General features: G+C 40.4%; 1 protein-coding gene across 1 annotated transcript; it reads right to left on the bottom strand.

The window, feature by feature from the left end:
* Positions 1–1,993: 1,993 nt before the first annotated feature.
* On the bottom strand, positions 1,994–22,076 carry gdpd4a (glycerophosphodiester phosphodiesterase domain containing 4a; the record flags this gene model as incomplete). Its single annotated transcript, XM_061045789.1, has 16 exons — positions 1,994–4,745; positions 6,679–6,758; positions 7,176–7,258; positions 7,852–7,999; positions 11,708–11,865; positions 12,895–13,113; positions 13,230–13,380; positions 14,960–15,042; positions 15,606–15,751; positions 18,255–18,348; positions 18,473–18,571; positions 18,709–18,768; positions 19,671–19,764; positions 20,346–20,449; positions 20,906–21,011; positions 21,994–22,076. Coding segments are annotated over 16 exons (1,815 nt in total), but the record flags the coding sequence as incomplete, so codon positions are not given.
* Between the last annotated feature and the right edge of the window lie 700 nt (positions 22,077–22,776).

The raw sequence follows: 22,776 nt of genomic DNA, 5'->3' as shown, positions 1-22,776 counted from the left end.
CTGGAAAGGCAGCAAGCGAGGCCCTCAGGTCCTCATTTGTAACTACTTATCAGACCTGTTGTTGTTTTGTTGTTTACTGATACAACTCTTGTCTTAAACCGTGCAGATATTACTCTGAGGTCAAGGTCGGGGAATTTTTCATGTACATTTTCACAACTGCTGTCAATGAACACTGATGAACTTACAAACGTACGCGCCTTGTTAGTAAATCATGAGCTGTAAAACTGACTGCACAGATCTCCTGACAGTGGATTTCTTCTTCATGAAAACTTTAAATGATTAACACCGAGACAGAGCACAAACCTTGAAGAGATGTAAAGTGAACTGTAAAGACATTTTCCATTTGTGTCTGGATCTAGATCAGAAAAGAACAATCCTGAAATCCAAATCAAATCAAAGGTGCAGTAGTTTGTTTTAAAAAGGCTTTGAAAGAAGACTGTTTCAAAGTGTTTAAAGGAAAAGGTTTGAGATCTACTTGATTTCTAACTTTGTGTTTCTAAACGAGCAGCTTCGACCTGAGAGTTTTATGCTTCAACCCGAGGATCACAGATAATCACACAGCCTACAAATCAATCCAGAGACTCATCAGCCTTACAGCAAATTAAGCTTGTTTAGCTTTTTAAAGAACTTTTACTTTACATATAAAATGTTCTGATATGGAAGGGAAGCCTCAAACTTCAGCCGTCAAGAAGAGAGAAAAACATGGCGGTCAGATCTTCTCCAGATTCTGTTTTATTTATTTTGTTTGTTCTGTTGTTGTTGTGGTGAAACTCTGAATCCTGCCTCGTCTGAGTGAATAAAGATGATACATATAATCTGTACAGTACGTCGACCTGTAGATATGACATCGCTTCATCCATTAACCTGCTCTGGTTTTGTTTGTATGACCATTACACATTTAATTTAACAGTGCCAATCTATCCATTTCATACCTTTTCCCTCTTGTGGACTAAAGTAAACTTCTGTTTCCTGTTGTGTGTTGATTTTTTTAAGTGGGATTTATTATTTCCTCAATCATGTTGACTTCTTGTGGTGTTTTCAAAGTCTGTGTAACCTCTGCTTGTACTTTTGTAAAAAAAAAAAAAAAAAGGAATTAAATTAGTTTGGACCTGACTGATTTCAATGACTAAATACATGCACACTAATTTTCCACTACATTCAGAAGACAACAATATTTTCATGTTGATATTGGGTCAAGTAAAGAGTTTTTTTAAAGGCTTTTATTGTGAAGGTTTAGAAGTTTTTCTTTTATCCAGCACCTTCAGATGTTTATCTCAGTTAGTTTTCACATTAGTTAACATCCAATAGCCTCTTTCATTTCATGGTCACAGCATCGTGTTGTGAACAAACAACTAGCTGACAGGTTTCAAAGCTGAATATTTATATTCATTGGCAGTGTGAGGATGAAAGTAGGAATTGTGTTTTTTTGTGTTTAAAGGCCAGACTGTGATACTTTGTGTAAGTACATTAAGTCAGTTTATTATCACTGTGAGAAAGCTATTCTATCAGCAGTAAACATGTACATAAAGACTTGGCTATCTTATGCTTTTAATATTAATAAAATGTAGTTTTATAGTAGAGAGGAAACATTTAGTTCACAGCAGGAAAAATCATTTTAATGTTTGATATTTAAATTGTTTCAGTCCCAAAACAAGCAAAAACTTAAATTCTTTCCTGCTTTGCTTTGTCATTCATAAATGTTTATGACTTGGCATAAAGGTTTTAAATATATAGATTTTAAATTTGAAATAATTTCAGGTGATAATAAAAAAATAGAAAAGGTAGTTTGTTCCGGTCTGGTTCTCCTGATAAATCATCACCTTCTCTGATAACACGTCTGATTTATTCAATCTTTGCAAAACATCTGACATTTCTCCACACAATCTCTGCTTCCCAAAAAACAACTAATAAGAACAGAAAAAACAGAAAGAAAGAATCATGTGTTTTAAGACCCAGAAAACCATCCCGGACAGTGTGACCAATAATAAGTGAACTGTTTTCAATGTTTTAATAACAACAGCAGGTACAATCAGAGAGAAGTTGCAGTAAAAAATGGAAATGCTTCAATAAAATAATTTAGAAAACGTCTATACCTCATAAACCAGCCTGTGGGCCTGACTCTGTATTTGTTGTCATTAACATCTGTTCCCTCTTATTCGTCTTAATGACTTCTTTAGGTTTACTAAAACGACGTGCAGAGCAGCATGCAAGGGTCATGTGAGAGCAGTGTAAAGAAGTCAAAACGTCTTTAGATATTACATTAATAAATCTCCTGTGTAATGCTGTTTAATCATCTTAAATCAGGGTGGAAGTAGGACATTTTAAGTGCATTTTTCTGCATAATTCAAGGAAATCCCAAATTTGGTGCAAGGAAAAAAAAAGGCAGTCGAAGATTCACCGCACATGTTTCTTATTTACAAACAAAATGCTGTTCTACTCTAATTATCAAACATGTTTCTTTAACCTCTAGATTGCTGTTTTATGAAATTAAGTTTCAATGAATGTCAGAAAAACTTGTGACACATTTAAGTCATCTGATGGTCTGGCATCAAGAGAGATATTTGGTGGAGAATCACTTTAAGGAAATCCTCTTCTAAAGAAAACAAAGAATAAATTAAAAAACATGCTCGGCCTTAAATGCATCTCCAAAGAAAATCCAAGCAGCGCTGCATCGTAAGCTGACTCGCTCACTTCAAACTATAACAGTATAAAACATATTCAATAGAATAAATATGGCTGTGCAGGGAGTGATAGCTGTAGCTGATATTCTCAACAGGTAAACAAAGACGCTTTAACTAACGATACCAGACAGTACATTAAGTTTCTATGTGGCAGCTGCAGGTGAATCTGCACGGTATCTACTGAACTCTAATTTTAGATCATTTCATAAATGTTGTATTTATGTCTCACATCAGCAGTGAGGCGTGGAGTACACACGATGTCAGCCGGAAGCCTTGTGTTGCCTTGATGTTTTTAAGTTGAAATAAATGCTAAAAAAATGAATCTTCCTAAACGTGTCGGCGCCACCTCAGTCAGTCGAACCAAAACCAGGTCTGTGTGAGTCCAGCATGAGGCTGACAGGTGGTACAGGACACACATTCAGACAAAAGCTAAACTTAGAAGACTAGTTTGTTGTGCCATGTTGACAGCGCTTCAGACTGCACCTTTAATGTAACGAGCCGCCCACTCTGAGCTGTTACACCTCTCACATGTAATCTGCAAAGATGTGAATTAAAGGAGATCTGTCGGAAACTATTGCTATGTCTCCAAACAAAATTAATGTACATGAACTGTGTTGCATAAATAAATTGTTTCTTATTGAAAACATTCAAACGTAGCCTTTTTAATTGCACTTCCTGCAACAGGTCCGGCTTTATTTCTATCACTGTGCAGCTAAACCTCTTCAGGAAGTCAAGGCATCTAAACTCAGAGATTTAACACCTGAAATGTCCGGACAGGAATCTCTGGATTTCAGATCTTAAATCAGTTTAGGTGAGAAAAAAAATTAACTCAGATGGACTTTATAATCGTACTTTTGGAAAGTACTGTGTGCGTATATATTTAAGGAAAAAGCAGACGCTGTATTCACCGCATCATAAAGCGCACACGGTCTGATTTCTCAAAAGCATCTTTATGTTTTCACAGCAGCTAATTCTACATTTGGCACAAACCTTCAGCCAGACTGAAAACGACTTCCAGCCAGAACATTCCTCACATGCTTTTATCAGAAACACGGCCCCAGCTTGATAATACATTCACTTTAGTACAAAACATAAATAATAACTAACAATACCCTCTCAGTTTACATTCATTCTGTCAGTCCAACACCGCGTCCAACAAGCCACAGACACAGAGTAAAATAGAAAATATCGTTGAAAGTTTGGTCTGAGGCTCCTGATATATTTACAGCTAGAAAATGAAAAAAAAAGCTCCCACAGAAGATTCTCAAGAGTCCATTTTTATCTTCGTCCACACTTCTCCTGCTCCAGGTTCCCCTCCACTCTGCCGCTCTCTCTCTCTCTCTCGCTCTCTCTCTCTCTCTCTGACTCATTTGGTTTTTATCAACGAGAAACACGAGACAGGAAGAGTAACAGCGGCTAATGATCTACTACAGAAGAATATATTTATTGTTTCTCCTTTTCTTTAGTGAGGTTTAGTTTCCTTAACATCTCGGCTGGTGAAGTTTGAATGAAAATGATGTTCTAAAAGCATGTCAGCCTCTGGGTGAGCGTTAACGCTGCACTTTTCCAGGATTTTTTATCGTGACACCGATGAGATTGCAGGAAGGGAAATGAACTCTGGTAATGCTCGGCTGGAGTCCACGGAGGCTCTCTGCTCTGATCAGTGGATGAGGTTTAGCTCAGCAGTTCTGTTCCTGCGGGCGGTCGGCCCAAAATCCATGAAAGGATGAGAGAGGAGAGGAAAGCAGAGAGAGTTTGCCGTCTTTCCTGATCCCTTTCCCTGTTTGGTTTTTTAGTCAGAAATATTCATCATAACTGAAAAATACTTTTGATTAAAACAGATTTTCCAGCCGACTTTAACGCTCTTTTTCTCTCCCTAAGAACTTTATTAACTCTCATCTTCTGTACCTCTCTCTCTCTCTCTCTCTCTCTCTCTCTCTCTCTCCATTTCTCCCAGTCACTCCTCTGTGATGGTGGGCAGATGAGGGGCGCTGGGTGAACTGGGTGTACTCCGCAGGTCGGGTCTGACGTTGACGCTGGAGATGGACCACACGTCGCTCAGCTCTGCAAAAGGCAAACAGATCGGAGTTGATTCTGTCATATTTAAAAATCAAAGTGCTCGAGGAGATAGGATAAAGGAAGGGAGGTGTGAGAAACAAATATGAGGTGGTGCACCAGTTAAATACATGCAGGTGTGCAAGAACATTTAAACATTTAAATTAAAGATTAATACAACTTTTTTTTTAGATATTTAAGAGATTTTAAAAAGAGAGCAACGTTCAAACTGTTGAGCTCAATACATTATGAAAGGACACACATACTGTTTTAGATTTTAGTGTTTACATGACATTAAACACAGAGAAACAACAGTTGTGTTTACAACCTGTAGGTCCTTCAATTCATGTCCAAGCGAGGTCTTAAGAACATTTCTTTGGAGATATTTATCCAAAATAAAAGGCTACGCTATGGTACCAGAAGGTCATTTAATCTTGATGTATCTGAAACTCATGAAGATTTGATATAAAGAACAACCATTTATAAATCCATCTGCTTTTCATGTAATCAGCTCATGTCACCACTAGGGGTCACTATCTAGCAGCAGTATTCAGCTGCTTGTATGGGTTGTCCGTCTCAAGAGTTTTGCTCTAATTTCTCAAATGCAAAGTTGATCCACTTCAACTTTAAGACATATAATGTACAACACGTCATCATCCCATCCACATCTGTACAATTTCAGTATTAGTTGTATTATGGTTTTGCAAACTAAACTATTTTACAAATACCCCCTAACCCAATAGAAGTGTGCACAGTTCTAACAGACTCAGGGTTCCTACAGGGTTTCTGAAGGTTTCATGCAGGGCTGACATGCAGGGTGTCACGGGTCGAAGACGGGGGAGAGAGAGACGAAGCCTCCGGCAGGGGGTTCAGATTGGAGCGGGCTCCAGCAAACAAAGATCACCTCTGCAGAGTCTAACAAACACACACACACACACACACACACACACACACACACACACAAACAAACACAGACATGCAAACACACACAGCAGGAATTCACTGCATGCAAAAATAATAATCATAAAGTGATGGTCTTGGGATGTGGCAGCTAGCTGACTAAACGGTTAAACGTCTTCTACCTCACTAGCCATTAACAAAATTACTTCTCAGTTAAACCAATTATTAATACTTTATATGTTGGCCTACAATGCTGGTCAAATGCTGGACTCAGACTGTAGCACAGCGCCCCTCCACAAGCTGGGGCTAATGCCTTAAGACTAGCTGTCGACCCGGTTAAAGGGCCTTCTCCTCTCCTTTGCTGCTTGGGTGAAAACAAGCAAATAAACGGATACTCTCTTGTACGGGGCAGCGTGTCAGGCAGTACTTTGTGGAGATAAAAATGTTTGTAGTCTGTCAGGTTACACTGACATATCCACCGGAGCAATGTGTGTCTACTTTTCAACCTGCAAGGAGGACTGAAGGCTGGCGGTGTTAGCATTGCTAACGTTAGCCACACTGGGCAAACCAAATAACATTGATTACCCGCAGACAATTCCTAATAAGTTGTGCTCAATTTGCACTGTTTTCTAAGTTTGTTCTTACGTTTAAACTAGTTGGATAGTCTGAATTTAAATTTCCGTTTAACCGACGTGGATATTAGTCACCTAGAGGAACATCCCAAGATGGTGAAGCAAATTTAATGGTGAAAACAAATCTGTGAGTGTTTAGTATCTTTACTGAATTATATAAAAATAAGTCTTTCTATGATGGCCCTTATCTCGTTTTAAAAAAATATAATAATTTGTTGTTTTGGTATTTAAATGACAGAAGCTTTTTTCTACAGAGATATCCTAAAGTCTGCCTGAGGACCCCGTCAGTAAAGAAACCCACTCACAGTTCACTCAGCTGATTTAAGGCGGGACAGAGACGAGGCTTAAAGTTTTTAAAAAAACAAACCGAAAATCAACAAAAAGTGAGATGAAATAAAATGTTCTCATACCCGTCCTGAACTTGCTGTAGGGTCCGTTCTCGTGAGTCTGACGGCTGCCGGACCAGAAGGGCAGGCCTCTCTCTCTCCACCTGTGACACACACACACACACACACACACGCACACACGCACACACGCACACACGCACACACGCACACGCACACACACACACACAGAGAGGGAGATCAGAGCAGCACAGAACATAGTGTAAATAGCACACACACTCTCTCCTACAGCTCATATTAGTGTTTTCTCATGTCTGCAACATCTCTCCTCACACAGATCAAAAACATATTCTTGACTCTTTTTTTTTACTTGATATGACCACAGGGAAAATATCTGATCACATTTTATTAATAAAACCTCATCAGCAGCCAAATGACTCTGCTAAGCACCGCTTCTCCACCCCAACACCAGATGTAAGGATAAGAAGGGGAGGATAATTATGAGAGCAGTGTGTGTGTGTGTGTGTGTGTGTGTGTGTGTGTGTGTGTGTGTGAGTACGCACCAGTGGAATATGAAAACTGTGATAATGAGGAAGGCAGACACAGCATCAGTCAGAATCCACATTAGCGTATATTCCTCTGGAGTCTGGAGAGATACAGAGAGAGAGAGAGAGAGAAGAGAGAGAAGAGTTGATTAAGTGTGCTGAACTAAACACTCCTCAGTTTGCAGAGAAAGAACCAGAGTGTGAACTTGAATATCATTACCTAATCCAATCACCACAGAGTATTTGGCTTGAACTTGAGCACTCAATATCAAAAAATGTAATCAAAGTGAATTAACACAGACATGTGGGTGGCGAGAGAGCCGGTTTATGTAACATAAAAAGGTCACAGACTCACTCTTCAAACACCCACAACACCTGCTGAAGTGATGTTCAGACTGATACAGAACCTCCCACCTGCCTCAGAACAGAGGAGCTCTAAAATATAAATGTGCTACTGTATTCACAACATGTACTCAGACATCATGCAATTACCTCCTGAGTGTTGAGACAGTCCTTCAAATAAAAGGCATGCCAGTTTTAACTTTAAGATTTTACAGTTTTGGTCCATGCAGGGAGCACATCAGAGAAAATAATCCTCAACTGGAGCGCAAAATCAGCTCCCATGATATTCAATTACTTTCCATTAGTGGTGACTATAATTAAAAAACAGAGTGGAAGAGACACGTCTGCTCACCATGAGGAAGAGCGGCTGCTTGATGTTGGATAAGATGTGGATGGAGTTGGTGGTTACAGATTGAGCTCCTGCACACCAGGCCAGAGTGTAGAGCCACGGCTGGCTGATCACAAACAGGTTGGTACTGATGTTCACTGACTGGTACTTACTGTAAAGAGAGAGGGGAGGAGAGAGAAGAAAAAGCATGTAACCTTTAAAAAGAAGACACTGAAGAATCACCTTAGTAAGCCATCACTCAGACTCAGTGACTCAACTCCCTGTACGCTCATAAAAAGCACAAAATACCAAATCAATTTAACCACAAAAAGCCACAAAAAAAACCCAAATGACATTATTTCATGTTTCCAAGATTGAAAAATACAACAGCCCTGTATCTCACCACTATAGCAGATATAAAGCTGAAGAAATAAATAATGATGTTCACCTGCAGTGACCACAGAGTTGACATTTATAACCTTGTTATAGAACAAACGAACATGGCCGCTGAGTGTCAACAGGCGGCAGTTTGTTAGATATATTAATGTCTCAGAGGACGGCGAGCCGGAGGGAGTCAGAGCTGCAGGACTTAAACAGCAGCACAAAATACGGTAATAGTGTTTGACCTTCTGAGCTTTTCAGAAATCTCTCAGATGTCCTGAAATGACCACAAACACGGGGGGACACGTCCATGACTTTTGTAACCCTTTGCTAGAAGTGACTTCAGAAAAAAACATCAATCCCTGTCGTTTACCCCTTTTTAAGTCAGTTATAATACATTTGAAAGGAAAGGAAGAAGAAGAAGAAAAAGAAGAAGAAGAAAAAGGAGATAGATCTTTTTTTATTTTACTTTAGAGGAAGGGGAAGTAAAAGTATTAACATGTAGGAAGAGAGGATTGGAGAGTAAAGTGAAGAAAGGATAAAAAAGAGGTGGGAGGAGGACAGGAAATATGAAGTTGGTGACGACAAGAAGAAAAAAATAATGAAGCAAGGTCGATGAGAGGAGGTAAAGAAAGACCGTACAGGGAGAGAAGCAGGGTTTGGATTTGAAAGAGATAAAAGGATGGAGGACACACACACACACACTCACACACACTCAGGTATCTGTCTGTATCCCTGTCTGTCTGTGGAGATGAAAGCCTCCTTTGATAGTCTAATGATCATCTGCAGAGGTCAGCACTGAGAGGAAACTATTCTTTGGCAAGTTACACAACCTGGAGTTGTGTAATCTGGAGGAGTTGTATAATCCAGTTATTGTTCTGGGCTGTGACCTCTAACGGAGGAACGGGTCAAAAGGGCTCGTTCTCTCGGTATTATATCATCTTGTTGAAAAGTTTGAGAAGAGATGAGAACAAGCTGCATTCCTTTTCACCTGTCGATAATAAACCCAGAAGAAAACACACTTTTTAAAGCTGCAGCAGTGAGCAATACGGACACCAATAAAACTGTTTTACTTTAATTTAAATATGCAATGATCCTTTTTCCCCAATGATAATGACAATTCAACTGAGATCCCATTTCATACCAATCCACCTGATAACTGATATATTACATTTAACATGACATGGACAAAGTAACAGAACTGACTATGGATCAGTTATATCATGGCAGATCTGCGTAAAGCACTGTCGGTATTGACACAGATAGAAATCTAGCTTAATCACTGCAATCCTATTTTTAATGTTTCAATTTCTGGTGTGACTTGCTTGAGACATTCTGTTTTACAAAAACTGTTTTATTACATTCACTCCTGAAAATGTCTAGAAATGTTCATGCAGCCTGCCCCTAAAATCTTCCTGAGTTTCTTGTTCACACATGTCCCTCACAGGGGAAAGTTTTACCTTTTGGACTGGGCAGGTGGAAAGTCTCAAGGGCCAGGACAGGAAGTAAAAAAAGGACACACTAAGGTAGCAGAAAGGCTGCAGAGTCTGAAGCCAAGATGACAATTTTGTTGCCTTTAAATGAATGCCATGTGTAACTGGATGTATTTACAGTTTAACAAAAGAACAGAGAAGAACATGATTTTATGTGTTTTATGTGTACACATGCATATTTTTATATATTTTTATTTATTTGTTATCTCTATTTTACTCTCTTGTGCAGCACTTTGGAAACCTTGTGTTTGTTTAAACTTGTGCTATATAAATAAAGTGGATTGGATTGGATTGAACATACTTGAAAGCAGAAAAGGGGGGAAGCAGTTTTTTAAGATAGTGGTGGTCACACACCGCTTGCTTTTGGGGAATTTTCCTGAATATTTCCTGATGCTTTCTCACATCGGCTCACCAGATATTGTGCAGAAATTTTACTAAGGGGTGCTGGCACAAGAAAAAATCATGTTGGGCCGAATTGAGGTAAAAACAAATGTGGCTGTTTGTGTTCAAGCAAGCAAGCCCAAGCATGGTTTGGATGTACCAAATGTTCTTGATAACGGCCAGATGAGACCTTTTTTCTGTTCCAGTAATCAGTGAATCAATGTACAGTCGCACTATATAAATAACTATGTGAAGTATGACCGATTCCCTTTAATGCTCGGGTTATATAAAATCACACAAGCCCGGTGCTTATGAAGTCTCATGGGCCCAACTTTGAGATGACGGTTAGCTCACCATGCAACGATATGATTCATCACAACAGGCGCTCCAGCTGATGACAAACACAGAAGCATAAAGCTGATATTGAGATGTTACAGTGAGGATAGATCATCAGCAACAAGGGGAACTATTTCAGAAACTGTCGTGTTTAAAACCGTCAATGTGAGTCACTCAACCATCTTTCCAGATTGTTCTCCCACAGCTTCACCCACTCGTTTCTGTGCTCCCACTTATCGGCCTCTCTCATCCTCTCGTTTATTAACCACCTCCTTTAGATTAAAACTCCTGTGTCCAAGGCAAGCCGTCTTTACCTTCCCCGCTGTTTCTGTTTTTTTCTTCCAGTCAGTCCTCTTTTTCTCCTCCCCACTCCTGCAGTGAACGCCTCACCTGCCCGCCCTTTGACTCCCTCTCTCTCTTTTTCCTCCCCTCATTTCCCTGCGGCTGTACAAGCAACGAGATGGAGTCGCCGAGGATGTGGCGGCCATCTGTACCCAGAGTTACATAACTTCACACGTGTACAGGCACGATCACTGGTGTTCATGGCATAAAGATTTTTAACCAGTCGGATCGCAATACTTTACAATCCCAATATAAATCGAATGGGCCACCAAGAATAGTGATCAGAACATCGTCCCAGCGCTATTAGGCACTGTGTTGATTAGCTTCAGGTTACTTTATTATACCTGTAGGTACATTTGGGTGCAGGAAGAGCCACATATACTTAAAGGTTTTCTATGTGATTTTTCACACTTAAATATAATATAAATCAAGTATATCCTCTGAAAATAACTCTGTGAGTCATGACTGTCTACAATGGGTGTAACACCCGAGTCCCACTGTCTGTGATGTTTTCAGAGTTTTCAGAGTCCTATCTTCACTTTGTTTACATCGCCCGGACGGCCGGCTGACTCCTCCCCTCGAGTATAAAAGTTGTTTAATTGAGGGACTAGAGAAAAGAAGAATAACATACTGTACTCACTGCTTAACTGTGTTTCTAGATCACGCTCATTTCAGGTAAATTTACATGCAGTGTGAAGATACGAGCATAATAAAGATCGCTAGCATTAGCATGCTAACACAACAATGCAGCGCGAGTTGTTTTGGTTTCATGCTGGTGCTCAAGGGCGACATCTGCTGGATCAAAAAATCACATATCAAGCCTTTAATAAAGTGTCCTCTTGCAGCCGACATGACCCCTTATTAAAGCAGTTCAAAAAGGAAAACATATTTAGATTATTAATGAGCTCACACAAGGGTAAAAGTTTCCTCGGTGTGTGTGTGTGTACCTGATCTGTTGTTGTGACATGGTGCTGTAGTGCAGGTTCAGTCTGGTGATGTGGTCATCAGTCAGTTCCTGGATGGACGCCTTCTCTCCAGATGTCTGCTGCAGCTCCGGGTCCATCGCCCGCACCAGCTCCCTGTCCTCAGACGGCAGCCACAGCACCTAAACACAAACACAACACACACACACACACACTCAATGACCACATCCTATTTAACATCAACCAACAAAAATGCACAACTCGTGCTTTCACTACTTACAAATAGTGTAAATTAAACAAGTAAAACTACGTGTTTAGATTTAGACAAAAACTTCAGTAGACCATTATTTGTTTAAACACAACAGATTAAACTCTGATTATTATACACCTAAGAGTCCTTGTGTTAAAGAGATGCTTTCTTGTCATACCACTGCCTACATTTCTCTCATCTATGAGCAAGAAGTGAGCAAGTGTGAATATAAAAAAAAAAAGTTTTCTTATTTTTAGCTGCATTGAATGACGCTCTTGCGGTTAAACCGGCTTTGTTTGCAGAAGAGAAAATCAAATGCAAATCCTTAGTGAAAAGTCTTGAATCCTGGCTTTCTTTAGACTTTAGACTTTATTGTCCACATTGGGGAAATTCATTTTCACAGCCCTGAATCTTTCCAACAGACAATTCCCTCCAAAGAAGAGTGCATACACAAAACACAGTGATTTCTATATGAAGTGTATGAGTTTGTTTTTGTTGTAGAAACTTTGTGTGGAGGCTAATCTTCACCAAATCACCGTTGGAAAAAGATCTCTACCTGGCTAAATAAATTAATAAGATCCCTTGTGAGCAGAAAAAGTCCACTGTGTAATTCTGATGGACATTAAGAGAGGAGCATTTGACATGTTTCTGTAGTCAAATTAAATCTGAAGGAGTGAGACATCAACGCATCAGGAGCCCTACTATCTGAAACTTTACTTTATTTGACATATAAATAATAGAAGAAGATTAACCCTAAAGTTTTAAAACAAAGATCTTCTCTTTTCAGATTATGAAGATTGTAAAAATGTTGATTGTCTAGACTTAATAAAATATATGCTATTGTTTATAGAGTAGAGTTTTAATACTATATGTTTTAAAAACAACCCCACAAATATATAATAGAGTACAATATATGTCAGCTGTCATTTTAAGTGCGAGACAGAAAACACTGAACAGTCACCTGTGATGAGTTGATGTGGGCCTGCACCACCTGCAGAGTCGTGTTAATGAATGATTGACTGTAGGGATGTCCCTGCGGCGGTCTGCGCAGGTCAAACAGCACCAGTCTGCCACTACTGGACGCCACTTCAAGGAACTGTGCCAACGAGGGAATGGACTGATTCTGGGCCCGGGAGCAGTCTGCCTCAGGCAGGGACGAAACTGTACCAAAGGGATCCCTCTGAAAGCCGAGTGATGTCAGAAAAAAAGACTCAAAGTCATTCTGAGAATTCATAAGATGTCATGTCATAAAATGTAGATTTAATATTTATTTTATTTGCATGTTGTTGGTCTCACCGATAAGAACCAGCTGCCAGCGTTGAGCTGCTGCAGCTCTGCCCAGGTGAACATGGAGGCATCAAGGTCAGTCCGGTTCGGGAAAACCTCCGCAACGTTAGTGGTTCTCCTCAGAGTGGAGTCATGCATCAGGAAGGGAACGCCATCATAACTACAGAGAGGGATGCAAATATTAATAGAGTGACGAAGAGAGGAAGAAGGAGGGAAATATGACACAAACTTTAGATTAAGAAGGAAATATGAATGAAAGTGTAGGAGAAAAGAAAATCCGGAAAGAATAGAGAAGGAGGATGATTAAAGCCATCCGTAAGCTTTTAATTCTCCGGAGCAAAAAACACCTGTAATCTATCCAAGTCTGGCTGTCATAAAGACATCTTTGTCCTTCATGAACACAAACACAAGCAAAGTCACCGAGTCGCTCATCTCCATTAATCACACGAGGAGTGTTATCAGTTATGTTTATGCTCATAAACAAAGTATAATAGATCGCCTCTCAAAACCTTTGGCAGTTTAATTACACAGAAAGTGCCAAGTAGCAATAATCATCCATGCAAACCACACACACACACACACACACACACACACACACACACACACACACACACACACACACACACACACACACACACACACACACACACACACACACACACACACACACACACACACACACACACACACACACACACACACACACACACACACACAGGTCAAGATAACTGGCTGACGCTGAGTCATGCAGTGCCGCTAATCCTGCTTTCAGGCTGCACGATAGTGTGCTAACCCACCAGTCGTGGGCTAATGGGAAGGGCTAACAGTTAACTGGATTAGCAGGGCGGTAATCACCTTAGCGCTGAGGGTAGCATGCTAGCATCTGATCTGTGCAATTAACATCAAGGCACAGACGCAGCATCAGTGCACTTTTGAACGGCTCCTCTGCTGATCAGAGGGCAGCGAGCGGGCGAACACGTTGTGATCTGTTACGTCACCTCAACAAAAGTGTCTGAGCGTTTAAACAGTTTATTCAAATAATCAAGAAGATTTTAAGATTAAGATTAAGAGATTTTACTTTTATTGATCCCTGCAAGGGGAAATTTCAGTTTTTACACTCTGTAAGTCATGAACACACACACACATGCAGAAACAGGATCCTATGGACATGCACTGATGGAGAGATGTCAGAGTGACGGAGCGGCCCACAGCAGGCGCTCCTGAGCTGATGGTGGGGAGGGGGTTCAGTGCCTTGCTCAGGGGCACCTCGGCGGTGCTCAGGAGGTGATCTGGCACCTCTCCAGCTACCAGACCAACTTCCATGTTTGGGCCGCACCGGGACTTGAGCCGGCGACCCTCCGGTTCCCAACCCAAGTCCCTGCAGACTGAGATACTGCCGCCCCGTAGCTTATAAAGGGATGTTTGCTGTTGCTCCTGCATTGCTGTGTTTACAAAGTATGCACACTTCTACACTGATGATCGATATGTAAACTCATATCGCTGCAAATAATGAAGACCAGACGAAGCAGTTAGAATTTACTTATCATGTTTGCAGCTGAGAGAAGAATGAATAGGCTGCAATGGCCTCTGTCGTGATAACAGTGTTGTTACAGATAAAATACCCACACAGAAATGAGATGAATGACGCATGATGCATGTGTGTAGAATAAGCACAAACCCACCTGAGAAGATTTAAAAATAAATGTCTAGACAGACACACAGGCGGGGGCAAAAAATACCTGATTGTGACGTCAGTCTCCAGTCCTTCTCCTCCCGCTTCCAAGGCCTTCTCAAACGACATTACTGTATTCTCTGGAGCAAGCTACACACACACACACACACACACACTTAATTAACAATGTAAGTTAGGGTTCTTTTTTTCTATAAAACAGATTTGTTTCTTGCACATTTATTGGCATGATGTGTTTGTTCTTTGTTCTTGTTCTCAATTCTTTATTGTCTATCACATTGTGACAGAAAATGACCTTTTGTTGAGGCTCAACATGAAAACATATAAACATTCACACTAACACTCACATTAGGTCATAAATAGCTAAAAGTACCCTAAATAGTTAAAAACACATGCACAGCATTTAAAAAACATTTCTTATTTAGCCTGGTTTAAAATGTGTATTGCAGTGGGAATAAAAGAGTTTCTGTAAGTTTTCTTTTTCACCAGTGGTACTCTAAAACGACTGCCTGAGGGGAGCAGCTGAAATGAGAGGTGAAGGGGGGTGTGAAGGGTCCTGAGTGATGCAGACTGCTTTCCTTTTCTACTGCTCGCATGTAAAGTTCTGATTCACGCTCATTTCCCTTTGGATGAATTAAGCTGTGCCTTCTCTTAAGATCCTTATCCCAACCATCACAGTTCAGGTCATTTCTCACCATCGGGGCTCCTCTGTGTCCGATGAGTCTCGGGGCAGGTCCCAGCGTTCCTGCTTCTTTAATGCAGGGTGAATACATTCCCAGAGGGACCAGATAGAGAGAGAAGAGCACGGAGAGGAAGAGACCCAGCACTGCCACCTGACGCACTGAAGAACACACAACAACAACACAAAGATACAGGTGTGTATAGAGATAGAAAAACATGGCCTTATACAATCTGAACTGAAACTTTCTGCTGATAAATGTAAATATCTTTGGTCGCTCTCAAGGTGGCTCCTTGTGGATGGATTCATCACACTGTTCATTTATTATGTGCTTTTTATTTTTCGCAAAAAAACAACCAATATCAACATCCATGTATTAAACCAAATGTCTGTGATTACACTTTGATGCTGATTTTTACTCCGAGCATATAAAACATTTGTTGGTGAAAAAAATAGGCTGCAATGAAAAAGAACGTTTATAATTTCATAATCTTAAAGACCTCTGTCCAAAAATAACAACACAAGCACACACAAACGATACAATAAACCATCCAAAAAAACCAAACAATTGATTGTTTGAGGAGAGTGCTCCTGCAGAAATTGGAAGCTAATCAGGATTAAATTCAGTAAATCTTTCCTGATAGGATCAAGATGGCGGTCTGGTGCAGAATAGCAGCCATATGGTCGACATTCAGAAACACTGCAGTCTGGTTAGGAAGGAGATCTGCCTCCCAACAGTGATGAGCCAACTTCTTAAAGGGTATCATCTTGAATGAAAGTATCAGTATTATCTTGATAGTTAAACCTTTTAAAAAATCATTACTTTCTTTATTACTTGTTTGATTATTGTGTTCACTTATTTTTTTTTACTGATTGTCCTCATGCAAATGTTTGTTGGTCTCAATTCACTCCAGTAAGATACATCTCAACCTCAGTAAGTTTTCCAAATACACAAAGTTTAAGGACAAATCTGTAAATGATCTACTAATGAAATGATAAAGGTATCTTACTATATGATCAGACATTAAGGAAACATGTTGAAGTGCTGGCTTCTCTGACAACAATGCAGCAGCCAGTATGTCCTCCTTCTAACTTTAGATTCTGCTCCTGAATGCTCTGGATTTGTTTGGACCAGAGAAGGTAGGCGCCGTGTGGGCGGTAAGACAACCCCCCCACACGGCCGTTATGGACGCCCCTCAGTTTGTCAGATATGAGAGCAGTTATCAGGTCAACAGGTGTTGCAGCGATGGAAGCGGGCAAGAGAAGTGGTTCAGATAGAAGTGATTGTACCCGACCTAAAAAGCCTCTGCATGTTTCTAATAAGCTCCACGAGCAGAAACGTGCTCAAACTAGGATCAATATTGGAGATGCTTTTGAAAAATGGAGAGAGGTTAGAACACAGAAAGGTTTACAGACCCATGCAGAGCTGGATAAACACTGAAGCTTCAGAGTCCACCACATGGTGACCTGTGTGAGCATCGAGTCTAGGGAGGAGGGGGGGGAGACAGCTCTCTACAATTGAGCCCTTCTTGGTTGGAAATCTCAACAGGTTGCAGCAATTGGTTTTTTTTGTAAGGTGAGCTTTAAGTCTGTTTACAGCTTCATCCAGCATCCTTCTCCTCTCAAATCTGTACGCTCTCTAGTGCCTGAATTCAATAAAGCTACAAGAGAAACCCACTTAAAGCCCTTTCTATCTCGGCTTGGGAGGGTGTTCAACTCAATCTGGTAAAAATCGAGGGGAGCTATATTACATCTTGTTCTTTGGCAAGTCTCTCTCTCTCTCTCTCCTTCGTCTCCTGCCAGGAGAGACCCCTGGCATGACTCAGCATCACTCTACCCGCTGAATCACCATGGTAACAGGGGACAGTACCCATGGAGACCAAAAGAGAGACGCAGGGAGACATAGAGGTCAAAGCTATTCAGTGCAGAGGGGGGGGAAAAGCAGTTTTTCACAAAGCAAGACAGACAAAGTGACCCAAAGGCGAGGAAAAAGAACGAGACGGCAGCAGAAGGGGCAGGGCTGTTAATTCAGGACGTCAGGATGATGAAGGACCAGAGAAAAAAAACTTAAAGACAAAGAATCAGACAGTCTAAGAGACAAGAGCAAAATCAATTAGGAAAAAAAAGAGACATTGATTTTCTGTTAAGGTGAAGTGAAGACAGAGAAAGAAGGATGGAAGGAAATCTCTACAGCTGTGAAATCCCTGCCCGAGAAGTGCGTCACACTGCTGTGGGGTCTTTTCAATGAAAGTAAAGCTTAATTCCTAACTGGTGGGGCAGCTCATTGCAAAACAAAACCGTTCCTATTTTGCCAGCAATCAGCCAAAATGTCATTTCACCAAGGTCCTTAAGCCTTTTGTTTCCTCCTGTTTCTGCAGTTATGTCACTTGAGAGGTTGGCTGTGCACGTTGGAAAAGAACAAAGAAGGTACTTTTTTCAATTTGTTAGCTTTCAAGCAACAACTGACAAAGCATAAACCAACTTTTATTATGATGGTGAAGGTTGGAGTATTTTCTATTGCCTCACTTGTTTCACTTTTATACGGATAAATTGATTAAATGTTTGTTTGAATACATCCAAAAGTGCTCTACAGTAACTACACATTTATAGAGATCCAAAGTCACTTCAAATCTAAGCTTAAAAAAACACACATTAGCTCGCTTACCTCTCTTGTTCATGCGGAAGAAGTGCAACGCTATTGGCCAGGAGAGGATCGCCATCAGTGAGACTGCAGCCACATGGAGGAACGGAGCTGTGACCTGATGATAAAAGTCAAAGACAACGGTTTTAACTTTCTTCACTGCCTTTAATAGAATATTTTTCAAGTGATAAAACAGCTTATATTCTCTTCTTTGATTGGCTTGTGTTTGAGGACTCACTCACCTGCAGGGAGAGAAGGAGAGTCTTCCACTCTTTGCTCCAGAGGTCAGACAGGACGGCGGTGGCTATGACGGAAAACGCCAGTGTCACCACGATGCCGGTCTGACAGAAACACAAGAGAACCAAAAATATGCAACTTATGACAGTTTATTACACACAAATGTAAAGAACAGAGCAGTCTGTCAGTAGTTTAGGTGTTAATTATTCTATTGTTTTTGTTCTCTGTGTGTTTGAAGTACCTTGTGGCTCCAGTGAAGGTACAGTCTCTGACCCTCAGTAAGCAGACACACCGCCAAAACCTGAACACAATTTCAATATATTCATTAAAATGCTGTGTCATGGTATGCTGAAGCTTTCTTTATTCAAGAAAAGCAAAGAAAATGTTGACCAAAACCAACAAAAACATACAGTTTCAGCATGTTTTAAAACAACAAAGATGTTACATGTCCCATTCTCTCCAAGGAGAAGTAAAGCCTTCACTTCATCCATGTCAATTTGACTGTGTTATATAATAAGTCTTTCATAATTATCGTCACCTCAGCCAAGCGGACAAACTCCTAAATGTCACTCAAAGTGCTCAGGGGGGCTGTGTGGTTGATTTGCACATGTCCTTGATGAAACTCTTGTAATTTACTCTGATTATAAGAGAACAGGGTCAAACAAACGGTGTAGCAGGGCGACTGCAGATGAAGTTCCCCTGCTGCAGATATTTGGTTGATTTAGTGGCTGTGAGGTCGAGGGAGCGCATCAGAAGCTGTTCAGGGATGGAAAGTGTCCAAACATGCAAACATCAGAACGGGCAACCTTTGATCTTAATACAGCCCGACTGACTGCTAGAGCTTTGATATTTATGTCCTTGTGATGTCTCGTCTTCACTAGGGGGCGTTTGGGGGGACAAAGTGATCCCACCTCTGTACTGTCATCGAAGGAAGTACAGAGGTGAACAGGGGTGAGAGGAGATCAGCGTTACCAGTGGGGAGGAACAGCTGTGTGTGTGTGTGTGTGTGTGTGTGTGTGTCTGAGTGGGTGTGTACGCAGAGCTCCCGCTACCAATCTGCAGATTATCAAACCACATCTCTGAGTATAATACAGATGTTTTTTTTCTTAGCTTCCTTTTTCTTTTCTTATATTAAAATGGTCTCTATGAAATAATTTAAATATGTAATTTAAATACAGGGTTGAAGTGACATTAGTGTTTTACCAATAGCAGGGCGATGTATGTGAAGAGAGCCGCAGCAATGACCAGCAGGACCAGAGACCAGGGAAACCAGAACCCCAGAGTCCCAAAGTTAAACCTGAAGCAAAATATAAACAGTCAACACCTGTCACATATAATGTTCATTATGTTGTGAATTAGAGCCCGACCGATAAATCAGCAAGCCGATAATATCGCCCGGTATTAGCATATCCAGTGACAATCAGTATCGGCTAATTTTATAGCAGATATGTGCCGATATTACTCGATTTATTCACCCGTCAAATAGCATTTTATGTGAGTTATCATTGTGTTACACTGGCAGTTTGCACATACTGTAAATGCACATTTACTTTCCAGTTGAGTGACTATCTTCTCTTTATTATACTGTTTATCTTTTCCATAAATGTTTGAGAGCTACTTTTGAGGGATAAACGTGTATCTAAATCTATCTCTACACAGTGAACATAGATCAAGAAATAAATAAATCGACCGATATATTGGTATCGGATTCTTCTCTCCCCAATATCGATATCGGTATCTGCCCCCAAAAATCTCACATCGGTCTGGCCCTATTGTTAATAAATGTCATAAAGCTTCATATTGTCAATAATTAGGTGACTAATCCCGACCCTGAACCTTGCCCAAATGGAAAGAAAGTGTGTGCTGAGTGTCACCCACCAGTCAAAGTCATTGTAGTCATTCTGAGCTTCACTCCAGAAATAGAGGAATAAAAAACTTAGGAAGAAGGTGAGGATCAGGAGGCCAAAACTGCCACACTCCACCTGCAACACACACACACACACACACACACACACACACACACACACACACACACACACACACACACACACACACAAGTTTATGAGTCAGAATTTGTCATTCTTAAATTTAAAAAAAGCTTTTAGTTCAAAGAGTTTAAAGTAAGAATAAGCTTTTTTGCTGATGTTACACAAAGTGGTAAAAGGAGACGAAGTCAATCATATTACAGAGTGCATATGAAGGCAGTAAATTTTGAGACAAGCTGACAGAGTTTCACCGTATTTGCTGATTCCTTTAAGAGACAAACTGACTTTCGGAGTCAGCAGCCTGGACAGAGGAAAAGCGGGCCAGGGAATCAATCCTCTGTGCAAGATCAGCAACTAACCAAACTCAACTCACTGCTTAAACTGTAGATGTTTTTTTTTGTTTGTGTGAAAGTGTGTGTGTGTGTGTGTGTGTGTGTGTGTGTGTGTGTTTACCCTGCTGCAGCAGCACTCTCCTGGCTGAGCCCGGGCTCTTTGGTATCGTCTCCATTGGCAACCGTAGAGGCCGGCCAGGCAGGAGACAAATGGCTGGTGTTCATATCTGGAACAGAAAAAAATGAAAAAATAATCTATAAAAAAATCGCAAGAGACAGAGAGTCCAACAACGTTATTTACAGACACAGAGAAAAAACTGACAACTAATATACATTTTATTCTTTTCAAAAACACAATCATATTTAAGAGATTTAAATTTAAAAAAATCAGCAACAACCGTCTCAAATGATTTTAGAAGGAGCCTGATTCATTGGGGTCTAAAACTTAAGAAGTTGAATAACTTTTTTTCTGTTCCAAATCCCAAAGGTTTTAGATGAATCAACCTTCTGTACCACTGTGTTTCATAATATTCAAATCAGAGTAATTATACCAGTTAGTCACAAAAATAAGAAAATAGCTCTCTTCAGATGATGCACGCCGTCTGTGTGTGTGCGCAGAAGGAAACACTGTGACTCATCCATCTGTGCAGAATCAGTCAGCAGGCTTACGTCAAAAGGAGCAGTTCTCCAAGGAAAGAGTACAAAGCAAGTCGATGATCCAGAGTAACTAGGACTTTATTTGGAAAGAGATACCACTACTGTAGTTTATGTTTCTTTTGCATTAAGTCATTTTTTGTTACTTCAAAACTCATGAAATCAGATTGAACTATAATGAATAAGGGGAAGTGGCATAAGATCTTTAAAACCTCACCAACAATCTGAGAAGTAAGACCCCCCTAGCATCGAGTATAAAATGCTTTCTATCTTTTTTATTTTTTATTTTTTATAAACTTTATTAAACCCTGAGGGGAAAATATGTTTTGGTTTGTGACATGAAGTCGATCCAAACACTTCTGTGTCACTAACATGACGTCTATTTATCTACATACATACTGTGGCGGTTTCCGCAGCAACCTATAAAGCAAGCACTCATTTATGATGATCACAGTGGTTTTAAAATGCTTAACAGAAGCACTCAGATTGTGTAAAATAAACTTTATGTTACTGATCAGCCGTGATGTTGATGTGTTTTTTTTGGGTTTTTTTTACCTTTGCAGCAGCTGCCGCCGCACCACCTTTAGCTTCCCCAGCTTCAGTCTGGTCACGGGTATACAATCACCCACAGCCCGGCATCACAGAGACAGAGAGTGTGTGTGTGTGTGTTTGAGAGAGAGAGAGGAGAGTGTGACGAGGATGAAGAACAGAAAGCAAGAGAAAAGGAGAGAGAGGGGAAAAAAGGGCGGAACGTCGGCCACCGAACTACCTTCACCTGGGAGGAGAGAAAAAAGTTTGTATCAGTCTAAAATGTATTTATAGGAAAACTCGACTCAGCAGGACTGTGTGTGTGTGTGTGTGTGTGTGTGTGTGTGGCAGTAGAGCCCTGGTTTATCACTGTAGCCTCCTTAAACTAGCCCAGATATCACAGATACTCTACAGAAATACACAGTGACCCACATGTAATATAACTGTAAGTTCTGTGTCTGCTTATGGGGGCTTTACTTTTATGAGCACAGGTTACCATAGCTACCTGTCCTACTTGACTAATCTATAATATCCCCATAACAGCTCTCTAACCTAACACCTATAAATAACAAGTCAGTGAGTCAACTTAAAAGACCCCACAGAAAAATCAGCCATCAAACCAGGAACTCCCCTAACAATAAACACATCAATTATTTAGAGGAATGACAGAAAAGAGAAACAATTGTGAGAGTCTGTTGATGTTTAAGTGAGTCATCTTCAAATTCAATTTAGGAAACAACAGATTATTATTTGGTTAAGGGAAAATGGTTGAACAGAACAATCAATTTTAATCCCAGAATGTCCTTTAAT

Source organism: Labrus mixtus, chromosome 9, assembly GCF_963584025.1.
Source record: "Labrus mixtus chromosome 9, fLabMix1.1, whole genome shotgun sequence".
NCBI lineage: Eukaryota > Metazoa > Chordata > Actinopteri > Labriformes > Labridae > Labrus > Labrus mixtus.
This window is presented reverse-complemented; position numbering and strand designations above follow the sequence as displayed.